This window comes from Schistocerca cancellata, chromosome 2, assembly GCF_023864275.1.
Source record: "Schistocerca cancellata isolate TAMUIC-IGC-003103 chromosome 2, iqSchCanc2.1, whole genome shotgun sequence".
In the NCBI taxonomy this organism is placed as follows: domain Eukaryota; kingdom Metazoa; phylum Arthropoda; class Insecta; order Orthoptera; family Acrididae; genus Schistocerca; species Schistocerca cancellata.
In genome coordinates, this window is record NC_064627.1 from 50151657 (window position 1) to 50169352 (window position 17696).

The 17696-nt window shown below is 42.6% G+C and overlaps 2 protein-coding genes across 2 annotated transcripts in view; both read left to right on the plus strand.

The window, feature by feature from the left end:
• The window catches only part of LOC126150736 (putative ankyrin repeat protein RF_0381), a 127329-nt gene extending 115121 nt beyond the window's left edge, over positions 1–12208 (plus strand). Inside the window, exon 2 of the mRNA XM_049915895.1 lies at positions 12069–12208. Within this exon, the coding sequence (XP_049771852.1) occupies positions 12069–12208 (140 nt within the window). The remainder of the gene's footprint in view (positions 1–12068) is intronic.
• A 109-nt stretch (positions 12209–12317) lies between these two features.
• Positions 12318–14905, plus strand: LOC126150752 (uncharacterized). Its single transcript, XM_049915896.1, has 2 exons — positions 12318–12495; positions 14004–14905. Exons 1-2 carry the CDS (start codon positions 12318–12320, stop codon positions 14903–14905), a joined length of 1080 nt encoding a protein of 359 aa, XP_049771853.1.
• Positions 14906–17696: the final 2791 nt, after the last annotated feature.

Here is a 17696-nt window from a genome sequence, read left to right on the forward strand (position 1 = left end):
GTCTGTTCTCTTCTTGTCTAAACTATTTATCGTCCATGTTTCACTTCCATACATGGCTACACTCCATACAAATACTTTCAGAAACGATTTCCTGACACTTAAATCAATACTCTATGTTAACAAATTTCTCTTCTTCAGAAACGCTTTCCTTGCCATTGCCAATCGTCTTCAAAAGATTCCCATTTCAGTTCTTTATCATCACTGTTACATTTTCGCATAGGTTAAACTGATATTGCAAAAGGTCTCCCAGTTACGCGCAGGAAGTTGGACGTCACACTGTGTCGTTTTTTTAATATGTATGTTGTGTTCCGTTGTGTACGTCAAGTGATGTGCTTGAATTATGTGTACATGTGCAGTTCATTAAACTGTATGATTTGTAGGCACATATACGTATAGTTACACATCAAATGACGGAACACGCATTAAAGTGCCAACGCAACTTTTCACGGGCAAATTACACAGTCTTTTTATGGAAGTACGAGGCGTATTCCGAAAGTACGGTTCGATAGGTCGCGAAGTGAAAACCACAGTGAAAATCAGAAGTGGTTTATTTGCAATAGTTAGCGATACCTTCCAGCAGCGTCTCTACATAGACGCCGCTCCGTCTGACATTTGTCGTAGCGTTGTACCAACTTTCCAATACCCTCGTCACACAAGGCAGCTGGCTACACTTCTCGCCGATTCTCTACAGTCTACACTAATCTGCTGTTCGTTGTTTGCTCTTGTCAGCAGAGATGTAAATCAGAGGGAGCAAAGTCCGGACTGCATGGAGGACGATCAAACACTTCCCATCGAAAACGCGCTCAGAACTGAAAAGACAGACGTGATGCTATCAACGGGCATACTAGAGACACTGTCCAACACAACTATGCGAAGCATTATGGGATTTTCACTGTGATTTCCATTTCGCGATCGATCGGACCTTACTTTCGAAATACGCCTCGTGTTATATGAATGTTTAATGCCCGCAATATGAAACACGTAAAGAGCGGTTTGAAACAGTGTACTATCTCGTCTGTCAACAAAATATCTCAGGTTCTTTTTGCATTGCAATTTCATTGAGATTAATACTGCTTTAATGTCATGGGTTCGCGTAGAGAAATACTATTGTGTGGCGTATTTATCACTGATCATTTAAGAGTAAGTTAATTTCTGTGAATTTATGTTGCTGAGATAAAAGATAGTCGTTATGCGGAAAGCATAAGCATTTAATGAAAACTACTATTAATCTTTGTAAATAAATTAAAATGACACTGAAGTTAAACGATACAACAGAAATGCAAGCTTTGTATGTTACTGCCGCGGCTCTGTGCCATTTAATATTGGCAAACAACAATCATTCATAGGTTAGCGCTATATCTGATAATCTGAAAAAATGAATTATCAATTTCCTAACATGTAAGGACGCTAAAATATATAAATAAAGGTGTTAAGAGCAAATAAACACATATATTTAACCAAAATGCAACGTAAGTACACTTACAATGTCTCTCACGTCTGTCCTCATCCAAGATCAAGAACTGAGTTATTAATTACATAAAATCATTCGACTGTTTCACAGCTATTAATATTTTTAACACAGAACAAAGAATAATATACATAACAAACCGATATTGTTTTTAAATACAATGACATTGAACGATAAATGTTTTTTTTCTGTACACTTCTTCGTACGTCTTTCAAGAATCATAAGTCTTAATTCATAGCACTATTCGCAACTCCATATGAATAGCTGTTGTTCTCCCAAGACAACCAGTACAATGACCCCTGGGATTATTGTCCCACTAATGCAAGTCGTTTCTGTGGACAGTAGATCCACTAGTATTGGTTCTGCACTGCCACAATTGGTCACCTTGTTCTCTCTTGTGAAAGAGGCACTTTACATTAGTTTGAGTTCATTATTACAGTGTACCATCTCCTTTTCCGAACGTTCATGATTAGTTAAGAATGATTGTATTAATGGAGCTTAGATTAGTTTTTAGATATCAGATGACATTGGACATTATTGGTTACACACATGCTTTGTATAGTTAGTTGGGTTTATATGGGCACTATTTTCTTGACTTTGGCCCCTTGTAAATTACAATTACTGATAACAGGGCAAATTTACATTCCCCGGAAACATATTGACCGACTCCCCCATTCGGTTTATAGGCAACGGGAAAAACCGGGTACTACAAAAACCTTGCGCAGAGCCGGCCGGAGTGGCCGTGCGGTTCTAGGTGCTTCAGTCTGGAACCGCGCGACAGATATGGTCGCAGGTTCGAATCCTTCCTCGGGCATGGATGCGTGTGATGTACTTAGGTTAGTTAGGTTTAAGTAGTTCTAAATCTAGGGGACTGATGACCTCAGATGTTAAGTCCCATAGTGCTCAGAGCCATTTGAACCATTTGAACCTTGCGCAGAGTATTCAGACTGTGAATGATTGAAATTAACATAATAATTACCAAGTCCTTTACAGGTTATGTTATTCCAATTATCAAGAATGCGGTAAGAAATCAAAATTATTTCGTTACGATGAGGAAATTTACATAAACATATTTGTAATAGACTGAAGAGCGAAAGAAACTGGTACATCTGCCTAATGCGGTAAGAAATCAAAATTATTTCGTTATGGTGAGGAAATTTACATAAACATATTTGTAATAGACTGAAGAGCGAAAGAAACTGGTACATCTGCCTAATGCGGTAAGAAATCAAAATTATTTCGTTATGGTGAGGAAATTTACATAAACATATTTGTAATAGACTGAAGAGCGAAAGAAACTGGTACATCTGCCTAATGCGGTAAGAAATCAAAATTATTTCGTTATGATGAGGAAATTTACATAAACATATTTGTAATAGACTGAAGAGCGAAAGAAACTGGTACATCTGCCTAATGCGGTAAGAAATCAAAATTATTTCGTTATGATGAGGAAATTTACATAAACATATTTGTAATAGACTGAAGAGCGAAAGAAACTGGTACATCTGCCTAATGCGGTAAGAAATCAAAATTATTTCGTTATGATGAGGAAATTTACATAAACATATTTGTAATAGACTGAAGAGCGAAAGAAACTGGTACATCTGCCTAATGCGGTAAGAAATCAAAATTATTTCGTTATGATGAGGAAATTTACATAAACATATTTGTAATAGACTGAAGAGCGAAAGAAACTGGTACATCTGCCTAATGCGGTAAGAAATCAAAATTATTTCGTTATGATGAGGAAATTTACATAAACATATTTGTAATAGACTGAAGAGCGAAAGAAACTGGTACATCTGCCTAATATCGTGTAAGGCACCCGCGAGCACGCAGAAGTGCCGCAGCACGAGGTGGCATGGTCTCAATTAACGTCTGAAGTAGTGCTAGAGGGAACTGACACCATGAATCCTGCAGGGCTGCCCATAAATCAAGAAGAGTACGAGGGGGTGGAGATCTCTTCTGAACAGCACGTTGCAAGGCATCCCAGGTATGCTCTACAATGTTCATGTCTGGGGAGTTTGGTGGCCAGCGGAAGCGCTTAAACTCATAAGAGTGTTCCTGGAGCCACTCTGTAGCAATTCTGGGCGTGTGGGGTGTCGCTTTGTCCTGCTGGAATTGCCCAAGTCCGTCGGAACGCACAATGGACGTGAATGGATGTAGGTGATCAGACAGCATGCTTAGGTACGTGTCACCTCTCAGAGTCGTATCTAGACGTATCAGGGGTCCCACAAAACTCCACCTGCACACGCCCCACACCATTACAGAGCCTCCACCAGTTTGAACAGTCCCCTGCTGACATGCATTCATGAGGTTATCTCCATATCCGTACATGTCCATCCGCTCTATACAATTTGAAACGAGATTCGTCCGATCAGGTAACATGTTTCCAGTCAGCAACAGTACAATGTCGGCGTTGACGGGCCCAGGTGAGGTGTAAGCTTGGTATCGTGCAGAAATCGAGGGTACACTAGTGGGCCCTCGGTTCCGAAAGTCCATATCGATGATGTTTCGTTGAATGGTTCGCATGTTGACACTTGTTGATGGCGCAGCATTGAAATCTGAAGCAATTTGCGGGAGGGTTGCGCTTCTGTCACGTTAAACGATTCTCTTAAGTCGTCGTTAGCCCCATTCTTGCAGGATCTTTTCCGACCGCAGCCATGTCGGAGATCATATGTTTAACCGAATTCCTGTCCGCCCCCGGTAGCTGAGTGGTCAGAGCGACATAATGTCAATCCTAAGGGCCCGGGTTCGTTTCCCGGCTGGGTCGGAGATTTTCTCCGCTCAGGGACTGGGTGTTGTGTTGTCCTAATCATCATCATTTCATCGCCATCGACGCGCAAGTCGCCGAAGTGGCGTCAAATCGAAAGACTTGCACCCGGCGAACGGTCTACCCGACGGGAGGCCCTAGTTACACGACATTTTTTTACCGGATTTCTGAAATTCACGGTACACCCGTGAAATGGTCGTAAGGGAAAATCCCCACTTCATCGCTAACCCGGAGATGCTGTCCCCCATCGCTTGTGCGCCGACTGTAACACCACGTTCAAAGTCACTTAAATCTTGATAATCTGCCATTGTAGCAGCAATAACCGATCTAACAACTGCGCCAGACACTTGTTATCACATATAGGCGTTGCCGCCCGCAGCGCCGTATTCTGCCTGTTTACATATCTCTGTCTTTGAATACATATGCCTATACCAGTTTCTTTGGCGCTCAAAAATGGTTCAAATGGCTCTGAGCACTATGGGACTTCTGAGGTCATCAGTCCCCTAGAACTTCGAACTATTTAAACCTAACTAACCTAAGGACATCACACACATCCATGCCCGAGGCAGGATTCGAGCCTGCGACCGTAGCGGTCGCACGGTTCCAGACTGTAGCGCCTAGAACAGCTCGGCCATTCTGGCCGGCTTCTTTGGCGCATCAGTGTACAAAGAACGTTGCAACATTCGTTTGCAAGGTATCTTTCGTATATCTGAAACATTATGAATTCAAAAGTCTTTGCCAAAAGAGGTTTGGTAAACAGTGCATAATGATAATGTTGGAGGAAGTACGAAGTTGTTACAATCTTAGTTCGTGAATACATAAATAATCCTTGACTAGTTGGTGATCAGCTGGTCTGATTCCGCGCTCTCCGTTTCTTGTCGTGATTGTTGCCGCGAGTGCATTAAATAACATCGAACACAGGGTTAACACCTAATCAGCAATTGTGGTTCAGTTGTAAAGAAGTTTTGTTAGCCTGCATTCATTCCGCAGTTATTCTCGTATGTAATATGAAGATGTATTTCAGTCCAGGTTTCGTACATGTTTAGGTCGTATAAACTCCTTGTTTCCTAGAACATACCCTTTTGATTTTGGCGCAGCAATTCTAACACCCCGCCTCGTCTGTAGACACCGTGGTGAGCGTTCGTAACAGGCTTATCGGGTTGCAGTGCTTGCAGTTTTCACGGTTGGCGCACCTGGCGTTGCAGCGTTCAGATGCGTCATTTTGAACTGACACTGTCCGCCTTGCGAGTAAACACTGCTGGTTACCACTCTCGCGACACAGTTCTAGTCTCTTTTTTCGTAATGCACAATGCTAGACATACAGGGTGGCGCACGAAATGTGTTACCAATTGTTTCTTTCACAATTTACGACGCACATTAGATATCCCGCTGGGATCTCTACAACAATACCAGCAGAGCTTGGAAAAACAAATGAGTTAAGAAATGACATGTAATTCACGATACTGCCGCTAGGAGACTAGTAAGCACCAATGGCTGACAATGGAAGACTGACGACACAGCAACGATCGGCAGTTGTGTTACTTTTTCATGAAACGAAAAGCCTTGTTGTGACTCAGAGGCGTTTTCGACGACAGTTTAACACACGATGGGTCCCTTGCAAGAAGACCATCCACGGATTGTACGATAAATTTGTACAGGAAGGAACAGTATTGGAAGCGAAACGATCTCGGCCTAAGCCTGTTTGTTCGCCGGAGATTATTGAAGCGGTACGAGTTGCTGTACAGAGAAGTCCCGGTAAATCGTGTAGAAAGGCAGCAGTGCAACTGGGAATATCCAGACGCTGCGTTCAACGCATTCTTGAAAGTGACCTCCATATGTACCCATACAAGATGAAGAACACAAGCAGCAAGGACTACTGTAAGCTCAGTGGGAGGAGGATAGGGAAGAAACTCTCAACAACGTTTGGTTTTCAGACGAGGCGCATTTTCACTTAGACGGTGTGGTTAACAAACAAAATGTACGCTTTTGGGCCACTGAAAACCCACAAGTGCTTCATGAACGACAACATTATGCTCCGAGGATTACAGCGTGAACAGCAATTCGCAATAGCTTCATTCCACAGCTTCTTGCTAGTGCCTTGTCCTTCAACACGCAGTGGTTCATGCAAGATGGAGCAAGGCCACATACTGCAAACACTGTGTTGGAGGTTTTACACGACCATTTCGACATGCGGATCATTTCACTCAGGTTTCCAGGTCCCTTCACTGACGGACAAACTTGGCCCCCCAATAGTCCAGACCTCAATCCATGTGACTTTTTTCTTTGGGGGAAAAAATTTTCCCGAACCGTCCACATGATTTAATGGAGCTCAGAAGACTTATTCTTCAAGCTTGTAGTGAAATTACGGAAGACATGTGCCATTGGGCAATCACTAACTTCAGTGTTCGTTTCAAGGTAGTTAGAAAACGAAATGGTGGACATATTGAGCATGTGCTGAGTTAGAACAAATCACCATGGACGGCTCTTCATTGTAGTATATGTTACTTTCAGATTGTGTTGACAATAAAGTTTATATACACAAACAAAATGGTAACACATTTCGTGCGCCACCCTGTATATGCTTCTGAGTGAAGTATTAACTAAATGCTTAACTGAATAATTGAAATCACTGATAATTATATCAATCACTTGATTTCTGTGTTTGCGCAGTTTTTGTCTGTTTGCGTCACACACAATTTAGCACTCGAATCGAGCGCTCTTGCGCTTAAACACAATTCATAAATTGGTACTTAGAATGTCTTTCACATCATTCATACCGAACACTATACATGATAAAAAAGAAGCACTAAAAGTATATAAACTCCTGCAGTTCATGAGCAAATACACAAAATGTGACTTACATTTACATGTTACATTTTTTCATTTACAATGCTTTGAGCTTTCGTTGTTTATGATCACATCAGAAGTAAAGTGGCATTCCTTCATCCCGAAAACTTCACCATTTGGTCATTCTGGACTAATTCTTGTGGTTTTACATAACTCGTACAGATTCATTCTGCAAAATACTGTCACATACCAACACAGCAGTATACTGCCAAGCTTCGCTATAATGGGCAGAAAACTCTCGCACAAGAAAGAACAGTTATAGGCATAAAGCGTACAAATGTCCACAATCAGAACAAGGCTCATCCTCGATTAGACATTATTATAAGCAAAGTTAAAAACAGAACGGTCTAAATTCGTAAGAGTACGAGGGGGTGGAGATCTCTTTAAACAGCACGTTGCAAGGCATCCCAGATATGCTCAACAATGTTCATGTCTGGGGAATATGGTGGCTAGTTAAGTGTTTAAACGCAGAAGAGTGTTCCTGGAGCCACTATGTAGCAATTCTGGACGTGTGGGGTGTCCCATTGTCCTGCTGGAATTGCCCGAGTCCGTCGGATTGCACAATGGACATGAATGGATGCAGGTGATCAGACGGGATGCTTACGTACGTGTCACCCATCAGAGTCATATCTAGACGTATCAGGGGTCCCGTATCATTCCAACTGCACACGCACCACAACACTTCAGAGCCTCCACCAGCTTGAACAGTCCCCTGATGACAAGCAGGATCCATATATTCATGAGGTTGTCTGCATACCCGTACACGTCCATCCGCTCGACACAATTTGAAACGAGACTCGTCATCAATAGTCCGGTGTCGGTGTTGACGGGCCCAAGCGAGGCGTAAATCTTTGTGTCGTGGAGTCATCAAGGGTACACGAGTGGGCCTTTGGCTCCGAAATGTTGTGTTGAATGGTTCGCACGCTGACACTTGTTGATGGCTCAGCGTTGAAAACTGCAGCAACTTGCGGAAAGGTTACACTTCTGTCATGGATTGCGCGGCTGGTTCCGGCGGAGGTTCGAATCCTCCCTCGGGCATGGGTGTGTGTGTTTGTCCTTAGGATAATTTAAGTTAAGTAGTGTGTAAGCTTAGAAACTGATGAAATGGTTCAAATGGCTCTGAGCACTATGGGTCTCAACATCTGAGGTCATCAGTCCCCTAGAACTTAGAACCACTTAAACCTAACTAACCTTAGGACATTACACATATCCATGCCCGAGGCAGGATTCGAACCTGCGACCGTAGCGGTCACGCGGTTCCAAACTGAAGGGCCTAGAACCGAACGGCCACCCCGGCCGGCTAGGGACTGATGACCTTAGAGGTTAAGTCCCATAAAATTTCATACACATTTGAACATTTTTTACACTTCCGTCACGTTGAACAATTCTCTTCAGTCATCGTTGGTCCCGTTCTTGCAGGATCTCTTTCCGTGTCGCAGCGATGTCGGAGTTTTGATTTTTTTACCAGATTCTTAACAATCACGGTACACTCGTGAAATGGTCGTACGGGAAAATCCTCACTTCGTCGTTATCTCGGAGATGCTGTGTCCCATCACTCGTGCTCCGACTATAACCACAACGTTCAAACCCTCTCAAATCTTGATAACCGGCCACTTGTTGTCTTATATAGGCACTGCCGAGTTTGTGTAGTTCTTTTTGGCACTTTGACCTATTCTGCTCTTTTTACTCCTCAAATACTTGGCATATGTATCTCTTAGATTCCTCCATTTCTTTTTAAGCTGTTCACCTAAAAATATTGTTTTACGTATTTGGCCACTGGTGATTCCTACACGAGAATTGGACTCAGCATTCGCATCAGGTTTTCAACAGCAAGACAAGTTGTTTTAATGCAACATGTAAGAGAATGCAGGAAATACCTGCACCAACAGAGGAAATTTGGAAGACGTCTACTGAAAAATACGAAACAATGTGGGGGTTTCCAAATTGCATTGAAAGTATTCACGTAAAACACGTAACCATCAAATGTCCAAGTAACACTGGATCGAATTACTATTGCTACTCAAAAAGGTATTCTACATTTCTTTTGGCAATCGTTGGAGCATATTACAAATTTTTGCGCGTTGACATGGAGGTTACGGAAAAACAGTGACAGTCGTGATTTTGAAAATTCGTACGTGGGAAAAAAGATCTAAAAGTTTCAAAAGGAATGTGCCAAAAAATAAAGACCTTCCTGGACAAGACGATTTATGTCCTTATTTCCATATAGGTGATAAAGATTTTGCACTACAAGAGTATTTAATAGAGACAAGATAGAACGAAAGAATTTTTAATAATAAATTATGCAAATCGAGGAGAGCTGTAGAAAATGCCTTTGTGATTTTAGTTCAAAAGTGGAGGAAATTTTACAGATCAACTGAACTTTCTGTCAACAATGTCAAGTTAATTGTACATCTGCTTGCAGTCTCATAACTATTTAAGAACAAAAGTTAGTGAAAATGAATATTTTCAATCATTGGAGCCGTCCGCAGCTCGTGGTCGTGCGGTAGCGTTCTCGCTTCCCGCGCCCGGGTTCCCGGGTTCGATTCCCGGTGGGGTCAGGGATTTTCTCTGCCTCGTGATGACTGGGTGTTGTGTGATGTCCTTAGGTTAGTTAGGTTTAAGTAGTTCTTAGTTCTAGGGGACTGATGACCATAGCTGTTCTGTCCCATAGTGCTCAGAGCCATTTGAACCTTTTTTTGTTTTACGTCTCCCTAGCAGAGCATTCAAGAAATGCATTTCAAAATTTGGAACACGATCCAAGACGAGCGACACATTCGGCGTTTGACGTACGCCAAAAAATTGATACTTATTTCAATCAATAATTTTCATAATTTTGGTCAATATATTTTAAAAATTGAATTCTATAAAATAACTGATTACTCGCTTTAAAAAAAAATTATTTGAAAGTATAATATGTATAAAAGCTGAAACTGAAAGTAGTTATGTTCCGATCATCTCCATAACACTACTCATTTAACTCCGCCCGAACAGGCCATGAAGGCCTAGCGGACCGACCGGCCACCGTGTCATCCTGAGTCCACTGGCGTCACTGGATACCCTTACGGAGGGGTATGTTGTCAGCACACCGCTGTGCCGGGCGTACTTCAGTTTATGAGACTGGAGCCGCTACTTCTCTCAATCAAGTAGCTCCTCAGTTTGCCTCACAAGGGCTGAGTGCACCCCACTTGCCAACAGCGCTCAGCGGACCAGATGGTCACCCATCCAAGTGCTAGCTCAACCCAACAGCGCGTATCTTCGCTGACCTAAGGCCGGTATTACACTATCAAATTTCTTTGTCCAATATCTTTGTCAAAGATATTTGATAGTGTAATAGGTACTTTGTCAAATGTCGTCCAATATTTGATCAAATCTAGGGCCTCGCTGTATATTTGATCAAAGAAATCGCTTGTCTTCTGTTCACTGCAATGTGACATGTAACCGAATGGAGCGCTAGCATCGCTGCAGCGTTCTGTCGTCTGTAGTGTTTTTATAACCGTTGCCGGTAAATACAATTGGTGTGTGCCGACAACTACAAAATTAATAGAGATGTATGAAGCTGATGAGGAGCTTTACAACGTGAGGCACCCTGAATACAAAAATAGATTAAGAAGATTGGAGACCTGACCTGACCTGGCCTAACCTAACATAACATAACCCTCTCCTGTAGCAAGGAATCGGAGTGTTACTGTGAGCCTGTCTTCTGAAGATGTAGCAGTTCTGAAGTGAATATTGTGCTTTGTGATATGGGGATACACTTCATTGAGCATATACAGAGATGTATGCTCATCCATTCTTAAGTAATTGATGTACGACTTGACGTCTTCCACTGTAAGCTCACGTGACAAGTTTTGTTGAATGCTTTTATCGTGTCGTCGTAAAACCCACGGCTTCACCCAGATTAGATTAGTTTTTCGTTCCATAGATCCGTGCTGAGGAGATCCTCGTGGATGTGGAACATGTCATTTTTTTTAAGCAGAAATAACAATACTAATAGTGTGAATAAATACAATACATCATTTGTTTCTATTACAAATTTCGCCAATGGAGGAGTTGACCACTAGTAAGTCTTTCAGGCTCCTTTTAAACTGATCTTTATTTGTAACTTAATTTTTTTATGTTTGCTGGCAAATTATTGAAGATGAGTGTTCCTGAGTAGTGGACCCCTTTTTGAACTAAAGTAAGTGCTTTTAAGTCCTTGTGCAGATCCTTTTTGTTCCTGGTACTGTATATATGAACTGAGTTGTTTGCTGGAAAAAGAGATATATTATTTAGGACAAATTTCATTAAGGAGTAAATATACTGAGAGGCAGTAGTTAGTATACCCAGTTCTTTGAAGAGGTTTCTGCAGGACGTCCGTGAATTTACTCCACAAGTAATACGTATTACACGCTTTTGGACTCTGAAAACTTTTGTTTGACTCAAAGAGTTACCCCAAAGTATTATACCATATGACATTATGGAATGAAAGTAGGCAAAGTATGCAAGCTTTTTCATTTTTATGTTGCCTATGTCTGCTAACACTCGAATTGCAAATACAGATTTGTTAAGTCGTTTCTGCAGTTCTGTGGTGTGATCCTCCCAACTGAATTTATTATCAAGTTGTAATCCCAGGAATTTCAGACTGTCAACCTCGTATGTATGGTTCCTTCCCCCCCCCCCCCCCCCCCCCCCCACACACACACACTTCTTTTCCGCATGTGCACACAATGCAATTGCGGTACGTGCAACTGCTGCGGTTAATAACAAGTTGTTGTCAACCATCTTGAACTTTGACGAAAAATTTGATGACAGTGTAATACCCCTTCTAGCGCTACGTCAAAGATCTTTGTCAAATATATTTGACGGAATATTTGATCACATCTTTGACCATATCTTTCACAAAGAAATTTGATAGTGTAATACCGGCCTAACGGGAACGGTGTTACGCCGCTTTCACACTATACGGTTTTGACCGTACGGCAAAAAGCCGTACGGCTGTAGGTGTGAAGAAATGTATGGCGCCTTTCACATTATACGGCGACGGCAAAATGCCGCTGCCGTGCCGTGCTGCAGCCGTGTCTTGCCACTACAACAGACGGTCGCCGTACGGCAAGTTCGACAACAGTGGCCTACGTGACTAAGTGCATGCTTTCACACTGGACGGTTTTGAGCCGTACGGCGTCGACTAGTTCGTTGTAGTGTCGTTTTATTCATTTGTGTTTATTCTTGTTTACTGAAAAGTGTAGAAGAATGGATGAAATTGATACTGAACTTTTGATAACCTTGGTGGAAGTAAGACCTGTTCTGTGGGACAAAACTCTAGATGCGTATAGAGATCGTATTGCTACAAAGAATGCTTGGCGGGAAGTTTGCGTAGCACTGAAGCAAGATTTTGATGAGATGGAAGACAAAGATAAAAATGCGTTTGGTAAGTATTTATTTAATATATTAATATTACATTTAATACGTTTTAAACAGTTTTTATTTAACGTTATAAATTTTATTCTAAAAGTAAATCGTTTGTTTATAAGTAAATTACTGCTACCAGTCACGTTTTTTTTGTTTTGTTTATATTTTGCACGACGCGTTTCGGGAAATAATTCCCATCCTTAAGTGCGTTTTTCTCTAAGTTTTCATCATGTGTGGTGTCTTTTTATGTGTCAGGTCTTGCATTCTGTTTTCTTTACTGTAATTTATAAGAGAAACACGCACAAGACCTCACAAATAAAAAAACACTACACATAATGAAAACTTAGAGAAAAAAACGCACTTGAAGATCGGAATTATTTCCCGAAACGCGTCGTACAAAATATAAACAAAACGATTAAAAACGTGAGTGGTAGCAGTAATTTATTTATAAAGAAAACTATTTACTATACAGTCGCAGGCTTTCACAAACAATCTACAAAAAGGAAAAGGCTTGTTAATTTATATCTTTGACATCTGCCATGACACGCTTCCAGCATTTGTCATAAAATATTTACAAAGAGTGTTCCTTATGGCGTTGGCTGTCAGTCCTCCTCTTATGTTGGCATCTTGGGCTAAGTCTTCCAAACCAGTGAAGGATGTGGTGTCTTCAATTATAAATCCATCTCTCTGACGTACAAAATTGTGTAAAACAATGCAAGCTTTAACCATTTTTACTGCAAAATCTGGATGAACATTTAAAGGTCGGTGAAACAACCGCCACTTATTGGTGAGGATGCCAAAAGCACATTCCACATACCTCCTTGCTCTGCACAAACGGTAATTAAATACACGTTTCTCAACTGTCAAGTTTGTTCCCCCAAAAGGCCGGAGCAAATGCGTGTGTAGGCCAAATGCTGCGTCTCCCACGAAGAAGTAGGGTACTTTTGGACCTTCCGTACCAGGCAGACATTGGACGTCTGGAAATTCCAGGGAATTACTTTCTATTGACTTCCATAAACTGGACCGTCTGAACACTGAAGAGTCACAGTCTTTGCCATAACTTCCTACGTCGACATAAATGAACCTGTAGTTGGAATCCGCTACAGCCATCAGAACCACAGAAAAGTATTCTTTGTAATTGAAGTACATTGATCCGCTATTAAATGGGGCAGTAAGACGGATATGTTTTCCATCCACCGCTCCTAAGCAGTGGGGGAAATTAGCAGTACGTTCAAATCCAGCCGCTATTGATTCCCATACCTCTTTGGTCGGTCTTTGTATACATTCTTCCCGCAGTGATGACCAAATTGCTGTGCATACATCATTAACCACTTTACTTGCTGTAGAAATCCCAATTCTGTACTGGAAATGTAAGTCAGTGAAGGAACAACCGCTTGCCAGATACCTGAACAAAACGAAAAAAAATCAGTGACATTTAGTTTGCAGTGGACATTTTTTGTTACAGTTTTGCTTTTTTCTATACAAAATTAAAATGTTTTCATACAGTTTTGTTTCCTTTTGATGTAGGTATAGAAGTAATACGGAGGTGGACCAATCTACGAGACTCCTTTGTGAAGTCAAACATAAAAATTCAAGCTGCGAAAAAAAGTGGCTCAGCAGCAAAGAAAAAGAAAAAGTATGTATATTCTGATCAGCTGCAGTTTCTAAAAAAGCTGTATGATGCTCGAGAGACGGAGGACAGTTTTCAATCGGAACGCACCGCCAGACTGGAAGAAGATATAGAAACGCAGGGCTCCGTCGAAAATACTGAGAATGTTTCTGGGCCATTTGATACAGCACCCACACAAGAAACATCCAAAAGCGAGTGCCATACAAACAGAAAACATAGAAAACCTGATGCAATCGAAATGAAAATATTACGAGCTCTGGAAGAAGACAAACCTTGCAGCAAAATGTCATTTTTACTTAGTCTGAAGCCTCATCTGGAAAAATTTGATGAACAGGATTATCTTCAGTTTCAGATGGGAGTCCTCAAAGTTATAGAAAATATATATGAAAGGAGAAATATATTGACAGCTCAACCTCCTCCATTTACCCATTACACACCTCCCATGCCCTATAATAATAGATTTCAAGCTTATTCTTATTCACCTATGGAAAATGCTGCTCCAATATCCTCTTACCATACGCATCAGATTCGTCCTCCTCCAGCTGCACCAAACCCAACTACTTTTCTCGAACAACCATTACAGACTTCTCAAGGTCGCAGTTCTTATCAACGAATTAATAAAGTGCCACCACCATACCCTTCGCCTTCCACAAGTAGCCATGAAGGCCCACCATCAACAACGCAGTTCTACAACGTTTTTGCAGAGAGCCTGTCGCCACAAAGTGACAGTACAGTCAGTCCTGCTACAAACTCTTTGGTTTCAACTGCTGATATTGATATTGACTTTTCTACTTCATAATCTGAGCGTAATAAAAATGTAAAACACAAATAAATAAGTAAATAAACAGAACTAGTTTTTATGTATTAAATTACCTTAACGTGATAGCCAGCATTTGAACAGGTTGGATGCAATTGCGGAATTGTGTGTTTTGTCGTTGTAACACATCCTTTAGTTTTCTATGTAATTCGTCAAACGAGGTAATAGACATTCGGAAATAGTTAAAGAATTTATTTCCGTCGTTCCTCAAATCTTCAAAGAGTGTATAAAATAAACCCACTTCGTCTCTTCTCTGGTTAATGGGGTGTACCCACAAAAGACGACCTTTTCTTTTGCGGCGACGATGAAGCAACCACAAAGCAACAACTCGTTTACGGTTCATCTTGATACACACATTAAGCAAACTGAATAGACACCAACAACTGGTCACGTCAAAAAGCCGTGTAATGTGAAAGCAACACAGGCACGGCTAAAACTCGTACGGCTTTTTGCCGTACGGTCAAAACCGTATAGTGTGAAAGCGGCGTTACATTGCGGCAAAGCCATTGGCTCATCTTGATTAAGCTTCTTCCCAATGTCATCCCATGTTCTATCCTCCTTTGTGTTGTTCCTGTCATCCCCATGGCTCTGGTCATACAGAAGCGCGTACTGCTTGACGAGCATCTCGGTTTGCGACATAGATGCGGGGCGCGGGAAATGACGTGCACGATGCCAGCTGCGACTGCTACGTAGTTGGTTGCGGGTAACCTTATGCGTGTCTGAACAGGCTCATATCCCGTCATGTAAATACAGTGGGGGCTCGTAGATATACATTTTGGGTGTTCACAAATTTTTGAAGTCAGATAAATATCAGAGTGCAAAATTAATAGCATCTGCTGTGTAACAGTTAAGTTCCTCAACATAGTTATGCAACTTCAGCCGCTGTGAATGAGAACGAAATAATGTTTAAGCTTTCGCTACTGTTTCGCATTTTTCTGTAAGTGGGAGTTTTCGTGCTTTTTTTATTCTTTTGCACAAATGTACAAGATCACTAATTCATGTATTACACTCCTGGAAATTGAAATAAGAACACCGTGAATTCATTGTCCCAGGAAGGGGAAACTTTATTGACACATTCCTGGGGTCAGATACATCACATGATCACACTGACAGAACCACAGGCACATAGACACAGGCAACAGAGCATGCACAATGTCGGCACTAGTACAGTGTATATCCACCTTTCGCAGCAATGCAGGCTGCTATTCTCCCATGGAGACGATCGTAGAGATGCTGGATGTAGTCCTGTGGAACGGCTTGCCATGCCATTTCCACCTGGCGCCTCAGTTGGACCAGCGTTCGTGCTGGACGTGCAGACCGCGTGAGACGACGCTTCATCCAGTCCCAAACATGCTCAATGGGGGACAGATCCGGAGATCTTGCTGGCCAGGGTAGTTGACTTACACCTTCTAGAGCACGTTGGGTGGCACGGAATACATGCGGACGTGCATTGTCCTGTTGGAACAGCAAGTTCCCTTGCCGGTCTAGGAATGGTAGAACGATGGGTTCGATGACGGTTTGGATGTACCGTGCACTATTCAGTGTCCCCTCGACGATCACCAATGGTGTACGACCAGTGTAGGAGATCGCTCCCCACACCATGATGCCGGGTGTTGGCCCTGTGTGCCTCGGTCGTATGCAGTCCTGATTGTGGCGCTCACCTGCACGGCGCCAAACACGCATACGACCATCATTGGCACCAAGGCAGAAACGACTCTCATCGCTGAAGACGACACGTCTCCATTCGTCCCTCCATTCACGCCTGTCGCGACACCACTGGAGGCGGGCTGCACGATGTTGGGGCGTGAGCGGAAGACGGCCTAACGGTGTGCGGGACCGTAGCCCAGCTTCATGGAGACGGTTGCGAATGGTCCTCGCCGATACCCCAGGATCAACAGTGTCCCTAATTTGCTGGGAAGTGGCGGTGCGGTCCCCTACGGCACTGCGTAGGATCCTACGGTCTTGGCGTGCATCCGTGCGTCGCTGCGGTCCGGTCCCAGGTCGACGGGCACGTGCACCTTCCGCCGACCACTGGCGACAACATCGATGTACTGTGGAGACCTCACGCCCCACGTGTTGAGCAATTCGGCGGTACGTCCACCCGGCCTCCCTCATGCCCACTATACGCCCTCGCTCAAAGTCCGTCAACTGCACATACGGTTCACGTCCACGCTGTCGCGGCATGCTACCAGTGTTAAGGACTGCGATGGAGCTCCGTATGCCACGGCAAACTGGCTGACACTGACGGCGGCGGTGCACAAATGCTGCGCAGCTAGCGCCATTCGACGGCCAACACCGCGGTTCCTGGTGTGTCCGCTGTGCCGTGCGTGTGATCATTGCTTGTACAGCCCTCTCGCAGTGTCCGGAGCAAGTATGGTGGGTCTGACACACCGGTGTCAATGTGTTCTTTTTTCCATTTCCAGGAGTGTAGTTAACGAATTAACTTCTGGGCTGAAAATCAGGGAATCTTACGTTGCGCCCACATAACGACTTACGCTTATTACGCACTTCTTTGTTAAATGTTCGCTTGTGGTCACGCTTATTTGATTTCGTCACTCTCTCAGACAACGAATCTGGTCTCGAATACTCTAGTTTCTTTGCGGCAAACTTTTCGTGGTAATTTTCTTTTCTATTAGCGCTTAATACAGATTCACTAGAATTCATGTTGACACTCCACAGGAAAGCCGATTCCTGCACAGCAGACAACCAACTCCAAACAAAAACTGCCGTTTTTGGAAATGATTAAATTCAAGTAGTACTATTTACCAACAAC